Raw genomic sequence first — 23952 nt, forward strand, 5'->3', positions numbered from 1 at the left:
GTAGCATAGAGGTTAGCAAGAGAAAAAAAAAGAGCTAGAGGAAAAGATCCATATATCCATTAATCCATCCATTCATTCAATCAAAAAGAAAAACTTTACCAGAAGAAACTTGGATTATTCTTTTTGGATTACTAGGAAAGTTCCTCAGAACTGGTCCCATCTGAACTCTGTCTACCTTTGACCCGGTAACGTATATTTTGCCTACTACTCATGATATTAATAAGATATTTCTCTCGGTATATAGCCAAGAGTTCCCATATTGTGGGAATATATAGTGTTAGGTGCCTCCATAATGCTGATTATTCTCTTAGCAAAGATGCATATTGTTAATGGAAGATCTGACATTATTTGAAAAGAGGACCAAATCCTTGGGAAGTTATTTTCCTTAGTCTGATTGCCGAGCTGAATATTTTATCATATTAATATCATATATTTTTGATTGGTCATAGGAAAACAGAGTCAAGGGATAACAGTTATTTTCCTGTAAATCCGTATTTTATTGTTATAGCCTGTTTGATAACAGAAGATCCTAAGTTTCTCTTGGTATATGAGTCCGTTTGTTAAAAGTATGACACTGGTTGTCATGAATCAACAAATCATACTGTGCTGATCAGATAGGGGTGTGTTAACACCACCGTGTGGTACATTTTGGATGTTGCGTTGTAACTTCATCATTTGTTTTGCAGTTGTATTGTTTTTATATTCTTTGTTTTTATAATAAACGATTATATATTTTGCATATACAATTGTTCCTTTGTTTCACTGCTTGCACAAATCAAATTAAGATATTTGATAAAAAGAACTTAGAGGCGTTTTTTTTATGTCCGCCTGAAAGATAATATATTTTTATATTTTTTTTATCCTCTCTTTTATATGAAGATTCTTTTTCATATAGAAGATATATGACATTAGTAATGACGAGATGAGACAACCCCTTTAAATAACACTATATATTATATAACCTTTCACAACAAGAACAGTTTGCAAGTACTCTATTCTGGGGAACTGCAGCTGTTCAAATCACAATCTGGATTTTATTGTAGATACCTCGCACTGTTAGATGACTCTCAGCCGACATTGAATCCAGCCAAGTACTGGCAATGCAGTTATAGGTCCCTCCGTCTTCCCAGTTTACATCATTGATAGACAAACGGTTTAAGTTCACTTGTATCCTGTATTAAAGGCATAGCATAAAGAGTAAGTAAACACCTAACCAATAGGAGGTATCCGAGATCACCAAAACCACTAGTAAGTTTGCTAGTTTTTACCTCCCCTACAAATGGATTATGATATGATCTCTGAGACTTTGCTACTGATGATGACCTATTTTCAGGATACGTCATCAGTATCTGATCAGTGGGGGTCCCGCCAATCAGCTTTTTGAGGAGGCACCATTGCTCGCAGTGGTGCCGTGGCCTTCTCTTATCTCACCAAGCACAGCGTCGTCCATTGCATAGTGGTGCTACTGCGAACACAGGTGCTTCCCCCACTAGAGGATAGGCCATCGGTAGTAAAGTCTCAGAAAACCCATTTAATACTTTCTTAACATATATATATATATTAAACTTGGACTACAAGCAGAGGACTCACACCTTCCAACAGTCCCTCCAAATAAGTGAAACTTATGAAGATTTACATATAGGGTGTTTGTAGCCAGTTTGGGGACATTCACAGGAGGAACAGGGGTAGGTTATAAAATGTCCTGTGATTTGAGACTCAACTGGAGCTATTATCTAAAGAAAAGGTTCAGATCAGATATAGACTTTTTTTTTATTAGAAAAATCATACACATTTGCATAAAGAATAAAATAATTTTTTCTCGGGAATGCCTCAACCGATTTCAGGTCAATAATTTTAATCAGCAAGATCAACCCTACCAGGTAATTTTACTTGTTTAATAGGATTGATCCTGCTAACAGGTGTCCTTTAAGTAGGTGGCAAATACCTTCGGTTGTCCTCTCTGAGCTCCTGACCATCTTTCATCCAGGTAATTCTCACAGAAGAACAGAGGTGAGGATCACATTGAACGTGACATGTTAGGGTTATGGAATGCCATCTTCTAACCCCAGGATTCTCTGGAGACACATATACCTTTGTAGGTTCTAATAAAAAATATATATATAATAAAATCACATACATAAAGTTACTGGTTTAAGCAAAGCACAGTGTAATCTTCTGATAGGGAACGTGCCATACCTCGAAGTATAAGGTTTGCCTTAACTGAAGCGCTTCCTTTGGTGTTTGACACTTCACATGTGTATGACCCAGCGTCCTTTGCTTCCAGCTCCCATATATGAAGGGTATCATTGTTATCTATTATGTACCGGCCACTTTTAGGTTGAACTGTTCTTCTCCCGTGATACCTTACAGAAATACACTTTATCAAATGTCAGTGTAGTTTGTATACATACCTGCTACTGGTTATAAAATCTTGAAATATGCATTTTCCTTGATTCAAAATACCAAAATATATTCTATATCCATATTCCTCCCTCTTATCAAAAGCCAAGAGCCACAATTAGTGGTTGGTTTATACGAACACTGCAGCTCACCATTTGGGCTCATGCACACGACCGTATGTATTTTACAGTCTGCAAAACACGAAAAAAAAACTGATAACATCCGTGTGATGTCCGTGTTACATCCATTTTGTTGCGGATCCATTGTAACCATTCCTGTCCTTGTCTGCAAAATGGACATGAATAGGACATGTTCTATTTTTTGTGGAAAGGACTTGCGGACATATGGATACGAAATGCACACTGAGTCATTTCCATTTTTTTGGGCGGCAAGAAAATTGGAACCGACACGAACAAAAAATACGTTCGTGAGCATGAGATCTTTCAGTGATTTATCTGTATTAGGTGACTTAATTTCACCCAAGTTATACTACATAGTCAACGGGGATCCAGCGGTTTACGACATTATCTGGCTATTCTGAATGCAGATGTGAATGTACCCTAACAGGCTAAAGAAAAATTCACTTACCATACAATGTCAGCCACAGGAAATGCAAAATTATTGCAGAGTAATGAGACATTCTGCCCCCACACTGCTGTGTACGTCGTGTTCTCATCAGTGAATATCAGTGGTACAATATCTATAGGATGACAAAAAAATAAAATAAAATAATCATGGCTGCATAATTGAGAGGGTGATTGACAGGGACATATATTTTGCCTGTTTTAACAGAATTTCATGGCAGCAGGCTACCTTTAGGGCATATCGATATAAAAAATGAAGGTCACATGCTATGAATGTTCCTTTATTAGCCAGAGTGGAGAGTTACTGCAAACGGATCCGAGAAACCACTCCTGACTATGTATTAAGTGGTCTCTCATTAATTTGAATTGGGGGCCATGCAATACTGCATTTCCCCTGCAGAGGTCACTGCAGGGCAAATGTTTGGACACACAGACTTTCTCCAGATAACAGCAGAACACCACAGGGGTTCAGCACTGAGAAACAATTTGGAGGGGCAACTCTTAATTTATTGTTCTTGATGCAATGAACCATCAGTCGTTAATTTGCTTTACATCTAGTTAATGAAAAGATTTTTTTTCTTTCGGAAATGTTAAAGGCATTTATTTCTCTGACATATCTCGCAGCACTTTACAGAGATCATTGCTTGCTGTCCCCAGTGCAGCTTACAATCTATATTCCCTATCAGTATGTCTTTGGAGTGTGAGAGGAAACCAGAATACCTAGAGGAATCTCATGCCAACGAAGGGAGAACATACAAAGTCCTTGCAAATTTGGCTCTTGGTTGGATTTGAACCCAGGCACCAATGCTAACCACTGAGCCACTGTTCTGCCCCATTTGCCCAACTTAAAGAGGACCTTTCACTAGAATAAAACACCTAAACTAAGTATACAGACATGTAGAGCGGCGCCCAGGGATCCCCCTGCACTTACAGGGAGTGCAGAATTATTAGGCAAGTTGTATTTTTGAGGATTAATTTTATTATTGAACAACAACCATGTTCTCAATGAACCCAAAAAATTCATTAATATCAAAGCTAAATATTTTTGGAAGTAGTTTTTAGTTTGTTTTTAGTTTTAGCTATTTTAGGGGGATATCTGTGTGTGCAGGTGACTATTACTGTGCATAATTATTAGGCAACTTAACAAAAAACAAATATATACCCATTTCAATTATTTATTTTTACCAGTGAAACCAATATAACATCTCAACATTCACAAATATACATTTCTGACATTCAAAAACAAAACAAAAACAAATCAGTGACCAATATAGCCACCTTTCTTTGCAAGGACACTCAAAAGCCTGCCATCCATGGATTCTGTCAGTGTTTTGATCTGTTCACCATCAACATTGCGTGCAGCAGCAACCACAGCCTCGCAGACACTGTTCAGAGAGGTGTACTGTTTTCCCTCCTTGTAAATCTCACATTTGATGATGGACCACAGGTTCTCAATGGGGTTCAGATCAGGTGAACAAGGAGGCCATGTCATTAGATTTTCTTCTTTTATACCCTTTCTTGCCAGCCACGCTGTGGAGTACTTGGACGCGTGTAATGGAGCATTGTCCTGCATGAAAATCATGTTTTTCTTGAAGGATGCAGACTTCTTCCTGTACCACTGCTTGAAGAAGGTGTCTTCCAGAAACTGGCAGTAGGACTGGGAGTTGAGCTTGACTCCATCCTCAACCCGAAAAGGCCCCACAAGCTCATCTTTGATGATACCAGCCCAAACCAGTACTCCACCTCCACCTTGCTGACGTCTGAGTCGGACTGGAGCTCTCTGCCCTTTACCAATCCAGCCACGGGCCCATCCATCTGGCCCATCAAGACTCACTCTCATTTCATCAGTCCATAAAACCTTAGAAAAATCAGTCTTGAGATATTTCTTGGCCCAGTCTTGACGTTTCAGCTTGTGTGTCTTGTTCAGTGGTGGTCAGCCTTTCTTACCTTGGCCATGTCTCTGAGTATTGCACACCTTGTGCTTTTGGGCACTCCAGTGATGTTGCAGCTCTGAAATATGGCCAAACTGGTGGCAAGTGGCATCTTGGCAGCTGCACGCTTGACTTTTCTCAGTTCATGGGCAGTTATTTCGCGCCTTGGTTTTTCCACACGCTTCTTGCGACCCTGTTGACTATTTTGAATGAAACGCTTGATTGTTCGATGATCACGCTTCAGAAGCTTTGCGATTTTAAGAGTGCTGCATCCCTCTGCAAGATATCTCACTATTTTTGACTTTTCTGAGCCTGTCAAGTCCTTCTTTTGACCCATTTTGCCAAAGGAAAGGAAGTTGCCTAATAATTATGCACACCTGATATAGGGTGTTGATGTCATTAGACCACACCCCTTCTCATTACAGAGATGCACATCACCTAATATGCTTAATTGGTAGTAGGCTTTCGAGCCTATACAGCTTGGAGTAAGACAACATGCATAAAGAGGATGATGTGGTTAAAATACTCATTTGCCTAATAATTCTGCACGCAGTGTACTGTTATACCTGGGCGCCGCTCCGTTCTCCCGTTATAGCCTCCGGTATCTTCATAGTTAGGCTCCACCCAGGGGAACCTGCCGGCGTCTCATTCTCCCATGCTGTAGCGCTGGCCAATTGCAGCGCTCAGCTCATAGCCTGAGAGGCTTTTTTTCTCTCAGGCTATGAGCTTAGTGCTTATTGGCCAGCGCTACAGCATGGGAGAATGAGACACCGGCAGGTTCCCCTGGGTGGAGCCTAACTATGAAGATACCGGAGGCTATAACCGGAGAACGGAGCGGTGCCCAGGTATAACAGTAAGTGCAGAGGGATCCCTGGGCGCTGCTCTCCATGTCTGTATAGTTAGTTTAGATGTTTTATTCTAGTGAAAGGTCCTCTTTAAACATCTTAGACATTTATGGAATATCCCCAGGATATGATATAAATTTCTGATAGATGCAGGTCCCCACCTACGGAACTTGCACCTACTGTATCTCCAGATCCCTCAGGTTAGCTTGGCTGTTTTCAGAACTCCTATAGAAATAAATGGAGAGAGCCTGCATGCATGACCACTTCTCCTTTATAACAACTGGGTGGGTGTGTGGGTGTGTGGGGGGGGGGGGGGTTAGGGTACCCTGTTCTGGAGAGGTGCTGGTCATAATGATGATTTATATGGCAGCTTCACCTCTTCCCGTCATCCACCATAAATGTAAAGCGGAAGTCAGAAGTTGAAATATGCATATCTTCTGTGTTAGGCCTCATGCACACGACCGTTTTTTCTTACGGTCCGCAAAAATGGGGTCCGTAGGTCCGTGATCCGTGACCGTTTTTTCGTCCGTGGGTCTTCCTTGATTTTTGGAGGATCCACGGACAGGTCGTTTTGGTGTCCGCCAGGGCGTGCAGAGCCAAACGGATCCGTCCTGAATTACAATGCAAGTCAATAGGGACGGATACGTTTGATGTTGACACAATATGGTGCAATTGCAAACGGATCCGTCCCCCATTGACTTTCAATGTAAAGTCAGGAGTCCCTATTATACCATCGGATCAGAGTTTTCTCCAATCCGATGGTATATTTTAACTTGAAGCGTCCCCATCACCATGGGAACGCCTCTATGTTAGAATATACTGTCGGATATGAGTTAGATCGTGAAACTCAAATCCGACAGTATATTGTAACACAGAGGCGTTCCCATGGTGATGGGGACGCTTCAGGTTAGAATATACTAAAAGAACTGTGTACATGACTGCCCCCTGCTGCCTGGGGAGCTAGGTAAGTGTATTCATTGTGAGGGGCCTGGCATATGGGGGAGCATTTTCTAGTCTTGGATAACCCCTTTAAAGGCCAGTGTTTCCCGGACACAGGGAAAATATACAAACTTTATTCAAATATTGTCCTGGTCAGATTTTAAATCGTGCCCCCTATAATTTAAGGCAGCCTGAAATAATTGAGGTTGACTTACCTACAACATCAATGTTGGCACTGGTGAGAATAGTCCCATGCTTGTTAGAGGCTTCACACTGGTACACTGCACTATCCGATGGTTGAAGTGAGTGAATGAATATTATGCCTCCTGTCATCTTATGATTGTGAGGAAGTGTATCTCCTTAATGTGAGCAAAAGAAAATAAAAGTTGAAAAAAAGTCATATATGACAAGGACAGACACAAGTCAAAGCAGAGCAATCACTGCACAAACGTAGTAAAGAACAATGTGCAATGAGCCAGCAGGGGGAGAGTCGGGTGGTTCCTGCCTAATGTTTGATGACGTGCCCTTGATGTTAGGTAGATGTAGGGGCTGGAGGGTGGAGGATGGAGTCAATGACCAAGTCCAAGTTGGTTATAATAAATAAAGTCTCCCTTTACTGAATTGATAATGGGAACAATAGTACAAATAGCAGTAATAGGCACAGTTCTAAAGTATGTTACAGTGCAGTCTTTTCCCGATAGCTGTGTATAGACAGCAATGATGATACTAGTAGTTCTCCCTGTCTCTCTCTTTATGTATACTTTACAGTCTCTCCATGTAACCACATGCATAGAAAATCTGTTCTCATTAACTCTTTCTGCAGTTCCCAGTTGCAGGGCACAGATCTTAGATCCAGATGGCCAGTCCATCTCAAATTGTGGTGGGCACCGAAGCAATATACCCTTTTCACAAGCAGTAAAGTCTTTGGCCATTAACGTGTGGTACCTGAGAGTCTGAATCCTGCACAACCTTGGTGGTTCTAGACTTTCTGTGAAAGTCTCTTTCCCTCAGGTGTAGTCTTTCAGTTAAGTTGTTCTCCTGCAGCTGATCGGGTCTCAAGAACGGTGTTTCCTGGATGAGGGTTCTATTTGGGTCTACTTGGCAGGACCTCACACCTGCAGGTCCTGCTTTTAGCTCTGCATAACTAAGACGCTACACTAGCCAGAGGGCAGGAGCAACCCATCACCCTGCAAACTAGGCTACTTTCACAGTAGCGTTCGGGGTTCCGCTTGTGAGCTCCGTTTGAAGGCTCTCACAAGCGGCCCCGAATGTATCCGTAGAGCCCCAATGCATTCTGAGTGGATGCGGATCCGCTCAGAATGCATCAGGATGGCTCCGCTTGGCCTCCGTTCCGCTCAGCAGGCGGACACCCGAACGCAGCTTGCAGCGTTCGGGTGTCCGCCTGGCCGTGTGGAGCCAAACGGATCCGTCCAGACTTACAATGTAAGTCAATGGGGACGGATCCGTTTGAAGTTGACACAATATGGTGCAATTTCAAACGGATCCGTCCCCCATTGACTTTCAATGTAAAGTCTGGACGGATCCGTCTGACTAACTTTCACACTTAGAATTTTTTCGGAACTATAATGCAGACGGATCTGTTCTGAACGGATCCCAACGTTTGCATTATAGGAGCGGATCCGTCTGTGCAGACACCAGATGGATCCGCTCTGAACGCAAGTGTGAAAGTAGCCTAACACTGTCATTAATAACTATTTGTTGTCCATACATCACATTGTAGGCTATAGAGTGCATAAAGAAATAAGTGCTTTGAACATTAAACCACAACATTTAAATTTTGAAAAACAATTAACTTTTAGCAATGATCCAGTAGGTCACTGCAAAGCTGTATTATCAGTTATATCACTGGTCATGAGGTTCTACCATGCGGCATAAGTTCCTTGTGTGTTTCTTACTGTCAGTCTTTCAAATATATATTGCTGCAATTCAGTGACAAAATATAGTCTGCTATAAATTTAAGCCTGTAATCTGTGGATGGGTCTGCAGGGTAAGAGCAGTGATTTCAAAATTCTCTGAAGCTGTGATAGCTGGGTATTTGCACAGGGTTAGCCAATCCATAATCCCTTTAATATGGCTGTTGTGATTTTACAATGTAAAGTGAAAAGGATTACAGTTATAGAAAGTATTTCTTAAGCTTACTTCTCAAAGGGATTCCATTTCTTTGCCAATGAATTTCAGGTTCAGGTGTCCCAGTGGCTGAACAGTTCAAGATAACCTCAGATCCCACTGCTTGTATAGAGTTCTTCAGCTTTTTTATCCATCTGGGAGGCTCTAAAATAGTGAATACAACAGCTAAGAAAGTGACGTAAACTGAAATCAATACATCATATGCACATTTTCTTTATTAAAGGGAGTCTGTCACCAACCTGACCAGTTTTAAACCAATCACATAGTTCAGTGGGACACAAAGACATGACACAGATGTTACCTTTGTTTCGTTTTTCAGATCATCCAAATCGCCCAAAAAGTAGTTTTTATAATATGCTAATGAGCCGTCACAAGTGCCCAGGGGCAGAGAGTCTGCTGAAAGTGCCCAAGTTCCCCCGCCTCACTCGCACCTGACTCCGCCCCTCAGTAAGCTCAGGCCGGCCCTGTGGCTCTGTGACATCATATTTCCAGTAACTGGCCCATGCACACTGCATATCTCTGTGCCTCTTCCCACTGTGGGCAGAACACTGCGCATGCCCGGGCCCGGCAGCGATGCGCGAACTGCCTATAGGGATATATGATGTCACAGAGCTGGCCGGAGTTTACTGAGGGGCGGAGTTAGGCGCGAATGAGGCGGGGAAACTTAGGCACTTTCAGCAAACTCTCCGCCCCTGGGCACTTGCGACGGCTCATTAGCATATCATAAAAACTACTTTTTGGGCGATTTGGATGATCTTAAAAAACGAAAATAAGGTAACATCTGTGTCATGTCTTTGTGTCCCACTGAACTATGTGATCAGTTTAAAACCGGTCAGGTTGGTGACAGACTCCCTTTAAGCAGGTGCATGAAAAGGAGAACACTAATAAGATTAGATGATGATGTTCAAAATGAGCAGATTTTTCCCATTCTGGGTTTTCCAATGCAGTATTTGAAGCAAAAACCAGGTAGGGATCATAAAGAGAGAGTAAGGCCTGTATTAGATCTGCAGATCAGCGTTCGTCCCCATACAGAATCTTTATTTTCCAGCAGCAGAACGTGAGTAGACAGCACGGTCTGCCACTGGCAAATTATTATTTTGTAGGCTACTTAAAAATTGCGATTGCCCAATGAATGAGAGTTTGCTTGTTCATCGGGTATGTGGCAGCACTTTTATACAGATAGATCGTTCCTACGAGCGTTTGTTAGCGATCATCAGCCAGACTATTTCTAACACAGCCCTAAGTACAATGGACAGATTCTACCTCACCTCTTTTTGAATCCTTTCCTGATGTTGGCTCCAAAAGCTGGATCAGAAATCCTGAATGTGTAAATACAGCCTAAAGGTGTACTATGGGTTTTAACAAGCAAGCACTTGTAGGTGTCCACTGTGATACAGACTTGATGTTAGCCTGGCCTAGCAATGGTTTAGGTAGGTGGTGGTGTCTGAGCTGTTGTCCCACACCTTGCAGCAGTGTCTGTAAAGCTGTCTTGCCACACTGATGCTTTCTTGAAGCTGTGCTCTCGAATTTTGCTGATCTCTCTGGGGTGCTGGTCTAACAGGAGAATAAGATACGGTTCCTTGGATTGGAAACTCTGACATATGCTTCCTCACTCCCCCACTATCTACACTGGCAGGAAGCAGGACCAGCCCACTCCTACCAAGAGGGGAGGAACAGGGTGGTAGCTCTGTTAATGCCAACCATTGCCAACCATTCCTCCCCTAGAGGAACTTACTCCTAATACATAACATAAACATTACATAACAATATATATAAAACATAAAAATTGCAAATACCCCCAGGTCTGGGGTATTGCAAATATAATAGCTTCTTTCTATTTGTAGGATATATGTGTACACAACACCTTACTCCATTCCAGGTTTTCTATGTATCTGTTAGTAGTGTTTTCCCAGCATATTCCTGTATTTAAACACTATGGGTTTGTATGTTTTTATTTTGGGATAAGCATGCAGGAGCATGTGAAACACGTAAGCGGATGGCATTTTAATTTTGTTACGTGTACGAAGATAAAATAAACTTTTGATTTTATTGTTGTGCTGAACTTTGACATGAATAGGACAAAGCTATAATACCCAGAAGAGTAACTATTAAAAGTACAGCGTTCTGAGTCCGAACAGCACCTAATGTACAAAATGTAGAGGTAGCAGCACTTGCATAAGCTCTGCAGCCTCTTTAAACAGCAGACTGGCAGGGTGCCAATAATTGGACCCCCACTAATTTAATATTGCTGGCCTATAATAAGGACAGGTCATCAAAGGATGAATAATGAAGTCCAATGAATTGTACCGTTTGCATTTTATTCTTTATGTTCACGTTTACCACTGTAGTTCCCCTCATATAATTTGTTCATTTGGGGTAGGGGTGGTAAGGAGTTCCTGCTGTGATGCTCCCTTTAATTAGTTTTTGGCAGGGAGATTTACAATCATCAATAATGAAGAGAAATTTTAGAGAATTGATGGATAGTTTTAAACATATTACCTTCAACGAGAACGTGAAACCTTTGCTGATCAGAACCCATCTCATTTTTGGCTTCACAAATATATACTCCTTGATCATCTTTAGTAATATCCTTGATCTTCAGTAGTGTCCCATGGCCCTCTACTATAGCACGGTACTTTATTGATTCTTCACCTTCTTTTCGCCAATCATTTATAGGGGTTGGCCTAAAACCATCCAAATTATTAGTATATACGAAAAAAGACTGTAAAGTATTTAATCTATCTTGATAAAATATATAGCAAAACTTACATTTTAGAGTACATGTTTATTCACCAAAGCGTGCATGTACATTATGGTTGACTTAAAGGGGTTATCCAATTCTAAAAATGCCCCCCACAATGCCTGGACCCCTCCTATAGATCATACTTACCCCGCTCCCCACCACCTCTCACTTTGGATCGCTGCATCTCATCTGACGCGGGTTTCGGGGAGCAGGGTAAGTATGATCTATAGGAGGGGCCCGGGCATTGTGGGGGCATTTTTAAAATTGGATAACCCCTTCAAGAAAATTAGATGGCAATAACCACAGATAACATATTGTAGCTGATGTACTGGTACTCATAGAAATTAAATTTGCACTAGCTAGATTCTAGTCATTGCCCAATTCTGAAAAAAATAGATATTGTGTACTCACAGTCCTTCAGCGATGCATTCCAATTGTAGGACTTCACCTTTTAGCACAACAATTGACTTATCCATCCCTCCTTGGGTTGTTAGTATGTTTGGGGCACGATTTTTTATGACATTGCCTAAAAATATAGCACATTGTTTATTACAATTTTGGTAGAGCATTTTCTTAAACGCTACACTGGAGATGAGAACTAGACAGGGGTTAATGTAATGGCGTTTTTAGCCTTGATGTGACTTTTGCTCATGAAGACTATCTTCTAAAATGAATTCACAAATAACAATAAGAAAATGCAAAGTGATTAGTAAATGACACATAGCCTTATTGAATATTGCAAACCAAAAGTGCTCCATTTTGGTTAGAAAAGGATAACTAGAGCAACGTTTGAGATCATAGCCATGATTAAACTAGAACACTGGGGTTTTGTGACGTAAATTTTGTTTGGAAAAGTATGTTTTAGCCTTTTTTCACATAGTTGCCGGGTAGCGGACGGACCTTGCCGTACCCCATTATAGTCAAGGGGCTCCGGTGGGAAGGCGATAGTATCAGGAACAGCCTACTGGTATTCCCTGCCACAAGTGTGAAACTAGTCTTAGGGACAACACTGTGAATATTCTTGAGTAGCCCAGTCAGTGCCCTGACTTGAACTCATTTGAAGAATACTCACTCTTTTGAAGCTTTGCTTGTATTTTCCAGTCCTTTTATTCATACAAATAAATCATTATAATACATAGTAATCCTGAGAGCGCTGAACTGATTGCTACACTCTCAGGATTACTATGCATTATAGCAATTTATTTATATGAATAAAAGGACTGAAAAATACAAGCAAAGCTTCAAAAGAGTGAGTATTATTTTTACCTCACGAATAACCTTTTGAATAAGACTAATACGACTGAGTGAATTATATGGATATAATTGTGAGCCTGAGTGAGGTTATGAATCAGGTCGTGGTATACTACAGGTGGAGCAATAGTTGATGATTGAACCCATTTGAAGAAACCTGAAAATGACTGCCCACCGACTGTCCCCATCCAATCTGACAGAGCTTGCGAGGATCTGAAGTGAATAATTGAGTAAACCTTGTTGCATTATACTCAAGAAGACTGAAGGCTGTAATCGCTGCCAAAGGTGCTTTGACTAAGTACTGACTAAAAGGTCTGAATACTTATGTTAATGCGTAATTTTAGTTTTACCTTAATAAATTAGCAAAGATTTTGAACATTCTTTTTTCACTTTGTCATTATGGGTTGTGAGTGCACAATGATTGGGAAAACTAGCTTTTTTTTATTTAAAGAAAATACTGTATGTATACACCCAGCTGCCTGATATTTCTTCTACTCAATAAGCCACTTTCTTCTACAGGAGAACTCTGATTGCTTACAGCACCGATCCAAAGTCCAAAAGGGAAGAGCTCATCATACCCATAACCCACCACCTAAAGCAACCTAAAGCATCAGCAGCTCAAACACACCATCCAATAGGTTTTACAAAAAAAAAAGTGAAGGCATCAAATTAGTTTTTAAAATCAATAAATACTACAGCTTCCTAACTGGCGCCCTAGTTGGCTGACCAACCCAATGTTCTGTTAGTAAAAATATCTTACTGTGTTGTATACTGAGCTTCACCGGAGTCCTCTGTGACATATGTCTGATTCTGGAATATACAGCAACACAGAAATAGTCAAACGTGCTGTCCGTATGAACAACGTGTGCAAAGTATAATTTCCCATCAAGTCCAACAGACACACGCTTGCTCAGAGGGATCTGCCGTAGATCTAGAACGAATTAGATTGACAAGAATCACACATACATTGCACTTTTCTACTAACCAGATTTAGAGCAATCTGAAAGAAGTTAGAAAAGGAGAAATCAGCTGCTCGCTTAGAGGTAAAGAACCAATATCTTGTTTATGAGAAACTGCATAAGGTTTGGTCTGGGTTTTATATTAGGTTTTCCTTTTTACTTTAAAGCTGTGAACACCTTTGCACTGCTTTTATCAATCGTTCATTTGCATCCTGTATGCAAAATTAAGCTTCCTTTTAATAGTATTTTTTTTTATTCCATATTGCTTTTGCAGAGTAAGGCTACTTTCACACTAGCGTTCAGAGAGGATCCGTCTGGTGTCTGCACAGACGGATCCTCTCCTATAATGCAGACGTTTGGATCCGTTCAGAACGGATCCGTCTGCATTATAGTTTAGAAAAAATTCTAAGTCTGAAAGTTGTTCAGACGGATCCGTCCAGACTTTACATTGAAAGTCAATAGGGGACGGATCCGTTTGAAAATTGAGCCATATTTGTGTCAACTTCAAACGGATCCGTCCCCATTGACTTACATTGTAAGTCTGGACGGATCCGTTTGCCTCCGCACGGCCAGGCGGACACCCGAACGCTGCAAGCAGTGTTCGGGTGTCCGCCTGCTGAGCGGAGGCTGAACGCTGCCAGACTGATGCATTCTGAGCGGATCCGCGTCCACTCAGAATGCATTGGTAGCTGGACGGATGCGTTCGGGGCCGCTTGTGAGACCTTTCAAACGGAGCTCACAAGCGGACACCCGAACGCTAGTGTGAAAGTAGCCTAAGTGTAAGTCCTTCACCCAGCTAGTGGTGCTGCTGCTTTTGACATAAGTCTTTCATAGCACTGCTTCTGGTGATTTTCTTTCCTCTCCCTCTTCTCTGGGGGATAACAATCGGACGTTATACACAGATGTGTGGAAACAAGGGAGAAGATCCAAGGAGCGCAGCTCACAATAGCTGGGGATAAGAAGGAAACAAACACAAAGCAGGAGAAGACAGCATCATCCTGGACACACAGATCCATCATGTATTAATGGGAGTGAGGACAGCCTAGGAAAAATCAGAAAATAAGAGAAGGCTGCAAAATGACCACCAAAGCACTCTGAAATTAATGTACTTAAGGTAACCACTAACATAAGTAAACATATTTTTTCTATTTCAAAGGTGTTCATAGCATTTAAAGTAATAGAAGCTTTTATTGGTTGAGGTCTGTAAATTAGGATTCTCACTGCATCCCATTAATGTATATGAAATAAAATTAGTTTAGAAAATTTGGGAAATGCAGAGATCTCTGAGATAAACACCAAATATTATCAGAAATGCAATGGAGCTTCCTCACTCTACCCACCATGGGGAGTCCTATGACATGTTTGACATTTTCAGAAACAAGTATACTACAGTATAAAGAAAAAATCAACATGCAATGCAACGGATGTACAGTTACAGCTTGCAAACCAGTATGCTGCCTTACAGTATTATAGGTACATACATACTAATCATCACTCGAAATTGCAGATCAGGGGCCTCAGACCATAGGATAGGTCGGCAGTGTATTGTCAGGAAGTATTAGCCTAGCTCTGTGAGTTGGTTCATTGGCAACATTGAGCAAGAATGAAGAGGTGTCAGTTTAATAAGAGCAAAGCTGTAGTCAATTGCTTCCTTCTACTGTGTCACTTACCTGACTAATCATTTTAGTAGGCAGAAGCAGGAAGTGGCCCCAGTAAGTGTTTCAGATGCAGGGTTGTATCGGGTATCGAATTATCAATACCCAATCGATACTTTTGTACGGTACAAACTGCGCAGCCTAGCACGCTGCTCTCAGCGCCCGCCATGTTCTCCTCAGCAGCACAGGGGAGAAGGAGTCTCTCTTCCCCCCCATGTGCCGCTGCTTCTGCTGCCACCAATGAGAAGAGAGAGGGGAGGAAGAGGAGTGGGGTTGTGGCCACTGCGCCACCAATGAAGATAAGTAACTCATTAATACAAATACAGGAGGTGGGTGCCGGCTTCAAAAACACACAGCCTGCCCCAACCTATATGACACGGTGCTGCGATCTGCGGCAGTTAACCCCTCAGGTGCCGCATCTGTGAATCTGCCGCCGGCAGATAATCATTGGTGGCAGTGGCCACAGGGTCCCCTCCCCTCCTCTTAGATTTTCAGGGCTGACCCATTAACACATGTTGAGACACGGCGAAAATAATTATTTACAAGTGGTCACAAGGACCAATAGTTGTCTCTTGGTTTGCATGTGTTAGTTTTTACCTATATATAAAACATAACATTTATTTCTTTTTATAGTAATATATTTCTACCTATGACTAACATTAAAATTGTCAGCTGTGTCTGTGAATGGAAGTGTTCCCTCGTAGTCGCTTAAATCTGCCCTGTTTATTCTCAGTAGGGCTAGCTGAGAGACTCTCATGTATTTTTCCTGCCTAACAGGCTCCCCTGTTCCATACGGTTACTGCCGTTATAACATATGCTCGCACTGTTTGTCTCACAGTGCGCTGAGGCTAGGAGTCTGTGAGTTTCCTCTTATCAAGCCCTATTGGCTCATTCAGGCTGCATGATCATTATTTTTCCAGACACTCGCTGTCTAAAAGTACATATATAATTCACACTCTGCCCCCCGACATGTTTTGCCAAACACTTGGCGTCCTCAGAGGTTTTGGGCAGTCGGCTGGTGAAAGGGGCGGGACCCAAGCTTTTAAAACCTCCCTCCAATGACATCAACGTGTCATTAGCTACTGTGTGTCTATTTTGTTACTGTGTTCGCTTTTCTAGCCTATCACCGGTGACTTCTTAGAGTCTTATGCCTTCTAGTCACTCCCATATGGGCTCTTGTCCAATCAATGCTCACCTTCTTGTTGCGCACACGTCAGGGCTTAAACTTCATTCTATCCATGCGTCTTCCAATGCGCATGTCAGAGGACTTGTACATCCTACGGGAATTAGTTTTCCACTGCGCATGCGTGCAGTGTTAGTAATTTTTCAATACAATGGATCGAGTTCACGTTCTCCACTGCGCATGCGCCCGCTCCTAGAAGGCTCTCCAGTGTCTTGCTATTGCTCATGCGTAAGAACTTCGACATCTTTCATTTATTCCTTTTCTACTGCGCATGTCAATGCACTTATCCAAGGAATTCACTCCTTCCACCTTTTGCGCATGCGTCCAGTCTTAAAGCATTCTGCAATGACCTTTTCTTTTCTTGCGCATGCGCTGGACCTTAGAGCTAGACATGATTCTCAACATTTTCCCCCTATGTATGTAACTGAACTCCTCATTGGTGGCAGTGGCAGCTTCTGATCGGAGCCCCAGAAGTGTAATCATGGGGCTCCGATCGGTTACCATGGCAGCCAGGACGCTACTGAAGCCTTGGCTGCCATGGTAATCTCCCTGCTGCTGTGTGTACTATGCACAGGGCAGGAGAAGTCCTAATCTATTAGGGTGAATAGGACAAGGGATGAAAAGATCCCAGGTTCTAGCCCCTAAAGGGGAAATAGTTATTAAATAAAAAGTAAAAAAACAAACAAACACAAAAATATTAAGTTTAAATCACCCCCTTTCCCAATTTTACATATAAAATATATAAACAATAAATAAATAAACATATTTCGTATTGCCACGCCTAAAAAAGTGTTAAAATATAAAAAAAATCTCTGATGCGGTGAACGCTGTAACAGAAAAAATAAAAATAAAACCTGCGCGATTCCCCATTTTTTGTCACCTTATCCCCCCAAAAAATTGTATCAGACTGTTCGATTATGGGCCGGAGTCGGACGTTCCATAAAATGCAGAATGCACTCTGCTTTTTTTGGTGTTTCATTTTTTTTGCGTGATATCGAATGGTATCGAGTATTGCAATACTTTTTTATGGTATTGAAATCTAATCAAAATTTGGGTATCGCAACAACCCTATTCAGATGTTTGATGAGGGTTATTGAAATACAATGGTAATAAATCTAATGTACTGAAAATTATGAGGGACAGTCAAAATTTTTAAGCCATAATAGTGGCATAAAAAAAGTCACAAATTATTGCAATTGCCATATTTGAGCCATAATCTGTGGCTTTTTGAGATTCTTGCCTCTTTTCTTAGTGGGATGAGTGGAGTCTATGACAGCCCGCCGGATTTACTATAACTTATGCCAGAAACAGGCATGAGTTACAGCTTAAGTCTATGCCAACATCTCACTGGCGTAGATTTGAGTTTCTGGTGCATGGAGGGACAGAGATGTGCCTAATTTGTTAGGGCTCTATCACACGAGTGGATGCCACGCGTGCTATCCGCTGCATGAAAGAATGCCAAACCCCGCTCTGGACAGCAGAGACACGGAGCATTAACATGATTGATAATGCTCCTTGAGTCTCTGTGATCTTTTTACTACAAAATCATGGGGACAACTGTATCTCACTGTGATTTTGTAGTAAAAAGATCACAGAGAGGCACGGAGCATTATCAGTCATGTTAATGCTCCGTCTCTCTGCTGTCCAGAGCAGGGCTTGGCATTCTTTCATACAGCGGATTCCAGGCAAGGCATCCGCTCGTGTGAAAGAGCCCTTAAGAGGCAAATTAGGCACATCTTACTCTGAAACAAAGGGGATCAAGGCTGTTGTATAGGAATTCCAGTCTTGATAAATCTCCTCTTGTATCTAGCAATGGTAGAAAAAGTGCATAATAGAAAAAGACAGTGGCTCAGATTTAATTTAAGCCCATAGCAGGCCACTGCAGGGATAGACAGTTGTGTCTTGTTCTATACCAACTATTGCTTAGTCTACTTTAGGACAGAATTTTATGCCAGAATTGTGGCAGAATCTTGGCGCAAAATGGTGCATCTTAAGCAATATCCCATTTTTGCAAAGCTCCACCCCATCACTCTGAGACCACCTTCATTTTAAGCAAGTCAGAAAAAAGTGTAGAAACCCTATTTGCGCCAAATTGCACCAGAATTGCATACATTTTCACCACTTTTTAGACAGATTTTAGGCACAGGCACATTAGTAAATCTGAGTAACTGGCTGATTGCTAAACTGAGAAGAAGTAAGAAACCCCTACAACATACATTGGCAAACATTTATAAAATGTAATCAGCAGAAGTAGTTTTTTTTAATATCAATAAAAGGTTGATCACATTGGCAATAATGTATTTTTTGTGTTTTTTTAAGTCATAAACAACAGGAAAAAGAAAAAAAAAACAATAGAAATAAAAACTGACAGCATTATTGTGATAGTTTGCTGTACACTCTTACCTTGTGTCATCCAAACTACATTGACTGGAGGAATACCAGGGGGAGGGTCACAAATTAAAACCAGTGGGTTCCCTTCTTCTAATTCTATAGGAGGGATAACTTCCTTAGGAAATCTGGGATCTCCTAAAAATAAGGAAAATATGTGAATGCTTATTCTTATCTCTTGATAGTCCAATGACCAAACTATTAACTTTTTTAAGGATTACAAATGTATCATTTCAGTCCCCAATTAGTATAGCTAGATCATAAATGAGTTCATGAAGACAACACCATTCCATTAACCCTATTAGGTGTTCAACTGCTCAGGATCCCCCTCTACTAGCCAGAGTAAAAGACCACTAATAAAATCGATGTCTTCCTCTGGTGGATCCAGCCTGTCCATATGTGACATAGTTGGCCATTTTCATCTGGACCTATGACTATTAGTTAATTGCTGTGTCTGCCAGCCAATATTTTCATTTAAACATGCTGAGCATGAGGTAAAAAATTCATACATCACCGATCCCCCATCACTCTCATTCCAACAGTTCCTGAATTGTATATCAGTCTCTACTTCCTGGCGCACAGGAAATGATTGCTAAGCCAATAACTGGCTGCAGTGATGACCTGCCTTAACCAATCATTGGTTGAGCAGTCATTCCCTGCGTGTTGAGAAATATTAGGAAGTAGAAACTGGTGGGAGATCCAGGAACAAGAATGGTGGGGGATCTATGAGATGGCTGGCTGAGTGATAATTTCCTGTTGGGGGACCCACAAAGCACTGGAATGAGAGTCCTAGGGGATCGATGAGGTCAGTATGACTTTTTTTTTTATTGTTTACAGCATTCTGAGAATTTTTGAGAATAATATCACCTGACAACTCTTAACGCAGAAAGGGTTTATTGTGATGAGGCATTCTAATCTTTTATGATCTTGGATTAATACATCGCATACAGGTATATAGAATATGGCATATCATGTTTACCTGCAAAAACATTCTATGTTCAGAATATTTCTGATACTTTTTACATAAATTGGAATTTCTGTAGTTGCAACAAACGGACTCCTTAATTGCTTCTTTTAATGTTCTAGAGCCAAATGTTTTTGAGAAACAGATGTGATTTCTAAAACTTTTGGACAAATTGTAATCACCATGTTCTGGCTGGTAAGGCCCCAGTAGGAAAAGATTGAGAAGTCTTGTTTTAATCCCTTCAGGACCAGGGACCAGGACCACCATGTTACTTTATCTGGTAATAACTCTGAAATGCTTTTCACTTATCCAAGTCATTCTGAGATTATATTTCATGACAGTGGTAACTTTGAGTTGATGTATTTAACCTTTATTTTTAAAAAATCCAAAATTTACCCAAAATTTTAGAAAAATTTGCAATTTTCAAAATTAAAATGTCTCTGCTTTTAAGGCTAAATTCACAAGACTGTATGTGTTTTGCGGTCTGCAAAACACTGATCCACAAAAAATACGGATGATGTCCTTTTAGCATCCGTATTGCATCTGTTTTTTTGCCTATCTTTGTCCGCAAAATGGACAAGAATAGGACATGTTCTATATTTTTTGCGGGTCTACGGAACGGACATACGGACAGCACAAGGTGTGCTGTCCAAATTCTTTGCGGACCCACTGAAATGAATGGGTCCTCATCCAATCTGCAGAAGAAACAGAACGGACTTGGAAACAAAATACATACGTTTGTGTGCATGTAGCCTAAGGACTCATGCACACGGCAATTGTTTTGGTCTGCATCCAAGCCGCACTTCAATGGGGCCGCAAAATATGCGGACAGCACTCCGTGTGCTGTCCGCATCTGTTGCTCCATTCCGTGGCCCCGCAAAAAAAATATAACCTGTCCTATTCTTGTCCGTTTTGCGGACAAGAATAAGCAATTATATCAATGGCTGTCTGTGCCATTCCGCAAATTGCGGAACGCTTACGGCTGCCATCCATGTTTTGCGGATCCGCAAAACACACAACGGTCGTGTGCATGTAGCCTAAGGCAGATAGTGATACCTCATAAAATAGTTATTACTTTATATTTCCCATATGTCTACTTTATGTTGAAATAATTTTGTAAATGTTATTTTATTTTATTTGGATGTTTGATAGATTAAAATTTTAGATGCAATTTTTTACATTTTTAAGAATTTCCAAAACCCACTATTTTACAGACCAATTCAATCATGAAGTCACTTTGTGGAGCTTACATTATAGAAACCACCCATAAATGACCCCACTTCTCAAGTTATTCAAATATGAGTTTACAAACTTTGTTAACCCTTTAGGTGCTCCACAAGAATTAAAGGAAAATAGAGGAGAAATTTCAAAATCTCCCCTTTTTTTTTTCTTTCAGATTCTCAATTTTTATCCATTTTTTCCTGTAAGGCAGCCAAGGGTTAACAGACAAACAAAACTGTTAACCCTTTCCTAACCAGAATCTGAATTGTAGAACCAAAAAGAACGCCTCAGTATACAAACTATAAGTCAGGGCAAAGAATTAGAAACCATATGAACCTACAATGTTGTTAGAGAACAAACAAAAGAATGGCCAAAATATTCTTTCTTTTTCTATTTTTAATTGTAATACACATATCATGATTTATAAAATACTAGAAATAGCAAAAAATGAAGAACCAGCAGAAAGACGGATGCCGCAATCCACTGGTCTATGCCGCTGCTACACACAAAAAGATGGAGGACAGGTCAGGTATGCCGATGGTGTATATCAGGGTGATTCCACATGAAGTAGCACTAATGCTGCTACTACTGAGTAAAAAACATATGGTCATCACCCTGGTACAGGACCACCAGACAGGGCTCAACTCAAAATACAATTGAGGAAAAATAAAGCAGACGCTAGAATCTAGCAATAGAGGGAGAGGTTATAATAAAGGATATAGAGGAGCACAGCAAATAACTACTGATGGAAATCAAAGCATACCACAAGACATGATGGGGGGTGAAAACAGCAGGCACAGGTCAGGATAGGATAGGAATTGCATTATGGTCCGTGTATATCCCTATCAATATGTCTATTTTCATTAAAAAAAAATTAAACATTTTTTTTTATTAAAAATCGCTTGATGAAAGGAAAGGGGCACCTTTTTTACTGTGGACTTTAATTTGTTTTTACATCTCTTTTTTACATTTTTTTAAAAACTTTTTTTCACTTTATAGTTTTGTCCCAGTACAGGGACATTAACATTTTAGGGTCTGATCCCTGTTTCAATGTAGTACAATGCTGTATTGTAGTACATTGACTGTCAGAGTAATACACTGACAGTGCGCCTGTGAGACCCAGCTTGGGGGCTTGGCCTCACAGGCTTCCGTACATCACAGACCCCAAAGCCTTGGTGTATCCAGGGGTTGCCATGGCAGCCATCAGCCCCCTTTCATTGCAGAGCGTGGGCAATGGAGAGGTAGAGGGAGCCCCCTCCCTCAGAAATCCTCTAATGTGCTGCGGTCAGTATTGATCGTGGCATATATGGAGTTAATCCGCCGGCATCTGCATTTGCAGTGATACCAGCGGATACAGCAGGGGCCCGGCTGTCAGTCAGAGCCAGGCCCCTACATTGATCGGGCACGCACAGCTCCGGTGCCTGCCCGATCATCACGGCGTACTAGTATGTCAATTGTGGCGAAGGGGTTAAAGGAGTTGTCCAAAAGATTACAAGTGATGGCTTATCAACAGGATAAGCCATCATTATATGATCAGCGGGGGTCTAACACCCCCTCCAATCAGCTGTTCTGCACAACCTCTGGAACTTGGTGCTCGAACTACACAGCTACATCCGTTATGCAGTGGACTGAGCCTGTTAATCCAGTGCTGCTCCCACTGAAGTGAATGGGAGCAGCACTACAGAACTGCTGATTGGTGGACTGTGAGGCGTTGGACTCAGATAATGATGGCCTACCCTGAGAATTGGCCATCATATGTAAAGGGTTGGACAACATGTAACATGTACAAGAAACCTCTGTCCTGTAACGTACCTGGAATGAGAAAAGTTGTCTCTTCCGATACTGCAGTTCCTAACGTATTAGTAGCATAACATCGGTATGTTCCATTGTAGGCTAAAATGTTACCATCGTTATGGATAATAAATGAACCAGAATCCTTCACAGTCTTAACATTTTGGTCTGTAAATGGATTATATGGATGTCCGTTCTTTGTCCAGTGATATCTAATGTAAAAAAATAATCAAACATGTTATAGTTTTGTGTGCAAAATCCTAAGAAGATTCTAACATTTGTACAGTGACTCTGGGTCAAAGGTTCTGGGCACAGAAGGTGGTATCTGCTTTTCATTTATGGGTATTTATAATTCCCAAGACTGGCACTCTCACAAACTGGCAGTTCCAATCAATACAATAAAAATTTAATTCAGATAGAAACATAGAATACTGGGGGGCTTGGCCAGCCATGAGCGAGTGAGGACGTGCTCTGCAAGACCTCCGCTGCATCCCTGGCGAGATTCCCCTCATATCAGCCATTCCTGATGGGCAAGACGATAAAAAAGGGTAGAGCCCGATCATCAGCTCCCCTGCAGTCCTCCCAAGGGGATCTCCCTCACTTCTTTGCCTGGCAATCCGCCTCACCGGACCCCGCTTATGCGGTCTACTGAAGCGCTGCCTGAAGCACCCTTCCTCACAGCTTTGCAGACGCCGTTCAGCATCAGTGCCTTCCCTACCTTTCCCTTCTGAGCACCACGAGCAGCCCCACAGCCCAGTCCGGATCTCTTTGTCACCATCCGAACCGCGCTCTCCACATGCGCACCCCGGCTTCACCTGATGGAACCTCCGCCATCCTCTGCAGCACCATCGCTAACAGCTGCACCACAGGTCAGTCCAGGGGACTCACCCCCCTCCTCACAGGCTGCAGCACCGGCGGTTACCAGCCCTGCCACTCTAGTGGACTTTCCT

General features: G+C 41.5%; 1 protein-coding gene across 3 annotated transcripts in view; it reads right to left on the minus strand.

Annotated features, from left to right (window-relative positions):
* The window catches only part of CHL1 (cell adhesion molecule L1 like), a 118651-nt gene that overhangs the window by 31521 nt on the left and 63178 nt on the right, over nt 1-23952 (minus strand). For all 3 annotated transcript variants that reach the window (XM_040406648.1, XM_040406649.1, XM_040406650.1), the window contains exons 4-14: nt 23024-23214; nt 19042-19164; nt 13602-13772; nt 12002-12116; nt 11347-11531; nt 8860-8991; nt 6915-7058; nt 2989-3100; nt 2197-2363; nt 1946-2102; nt 1048-1172 (exon numbers count right to left, since the gene is read on the minus strand). In XM_040406648.1, the coding sequence (XP_040262582.1) occupies nt 1048-1172; nt 1946-2102; nt 2197-2363; nt 2989-3100; nt 6915-7058; nt 8860-8991; nt 11347-11531; nt 12002-12116; nt 13602-13772; nt 19042-19164; nt 23024-23214 (1622 nt within the window). The remainder of the gene's footprint in view (nt 1-1047; nt 1173-1945; nt 2103-2196; nt 2364-2988; nt 3101-6914; nt 7059-8859; nt 8992-11346; nt 11532-12001; nt 12117-13601; nt 13773-19041; nt 19165-23023; nt 23215-23952) is intronic.

Source organism: Bufo bufo, chromosome 9 (genome assembly GCF_905171765.1).
Source record: "Bufo bufo chromosome 9, aBufBuf1.1, whole genome shotgun sequence".
NCBI lineage: Eukaryota > Metazoa > Chordata > Amphibia > Anura > Bufonidae > Bufo > Bufo bufo.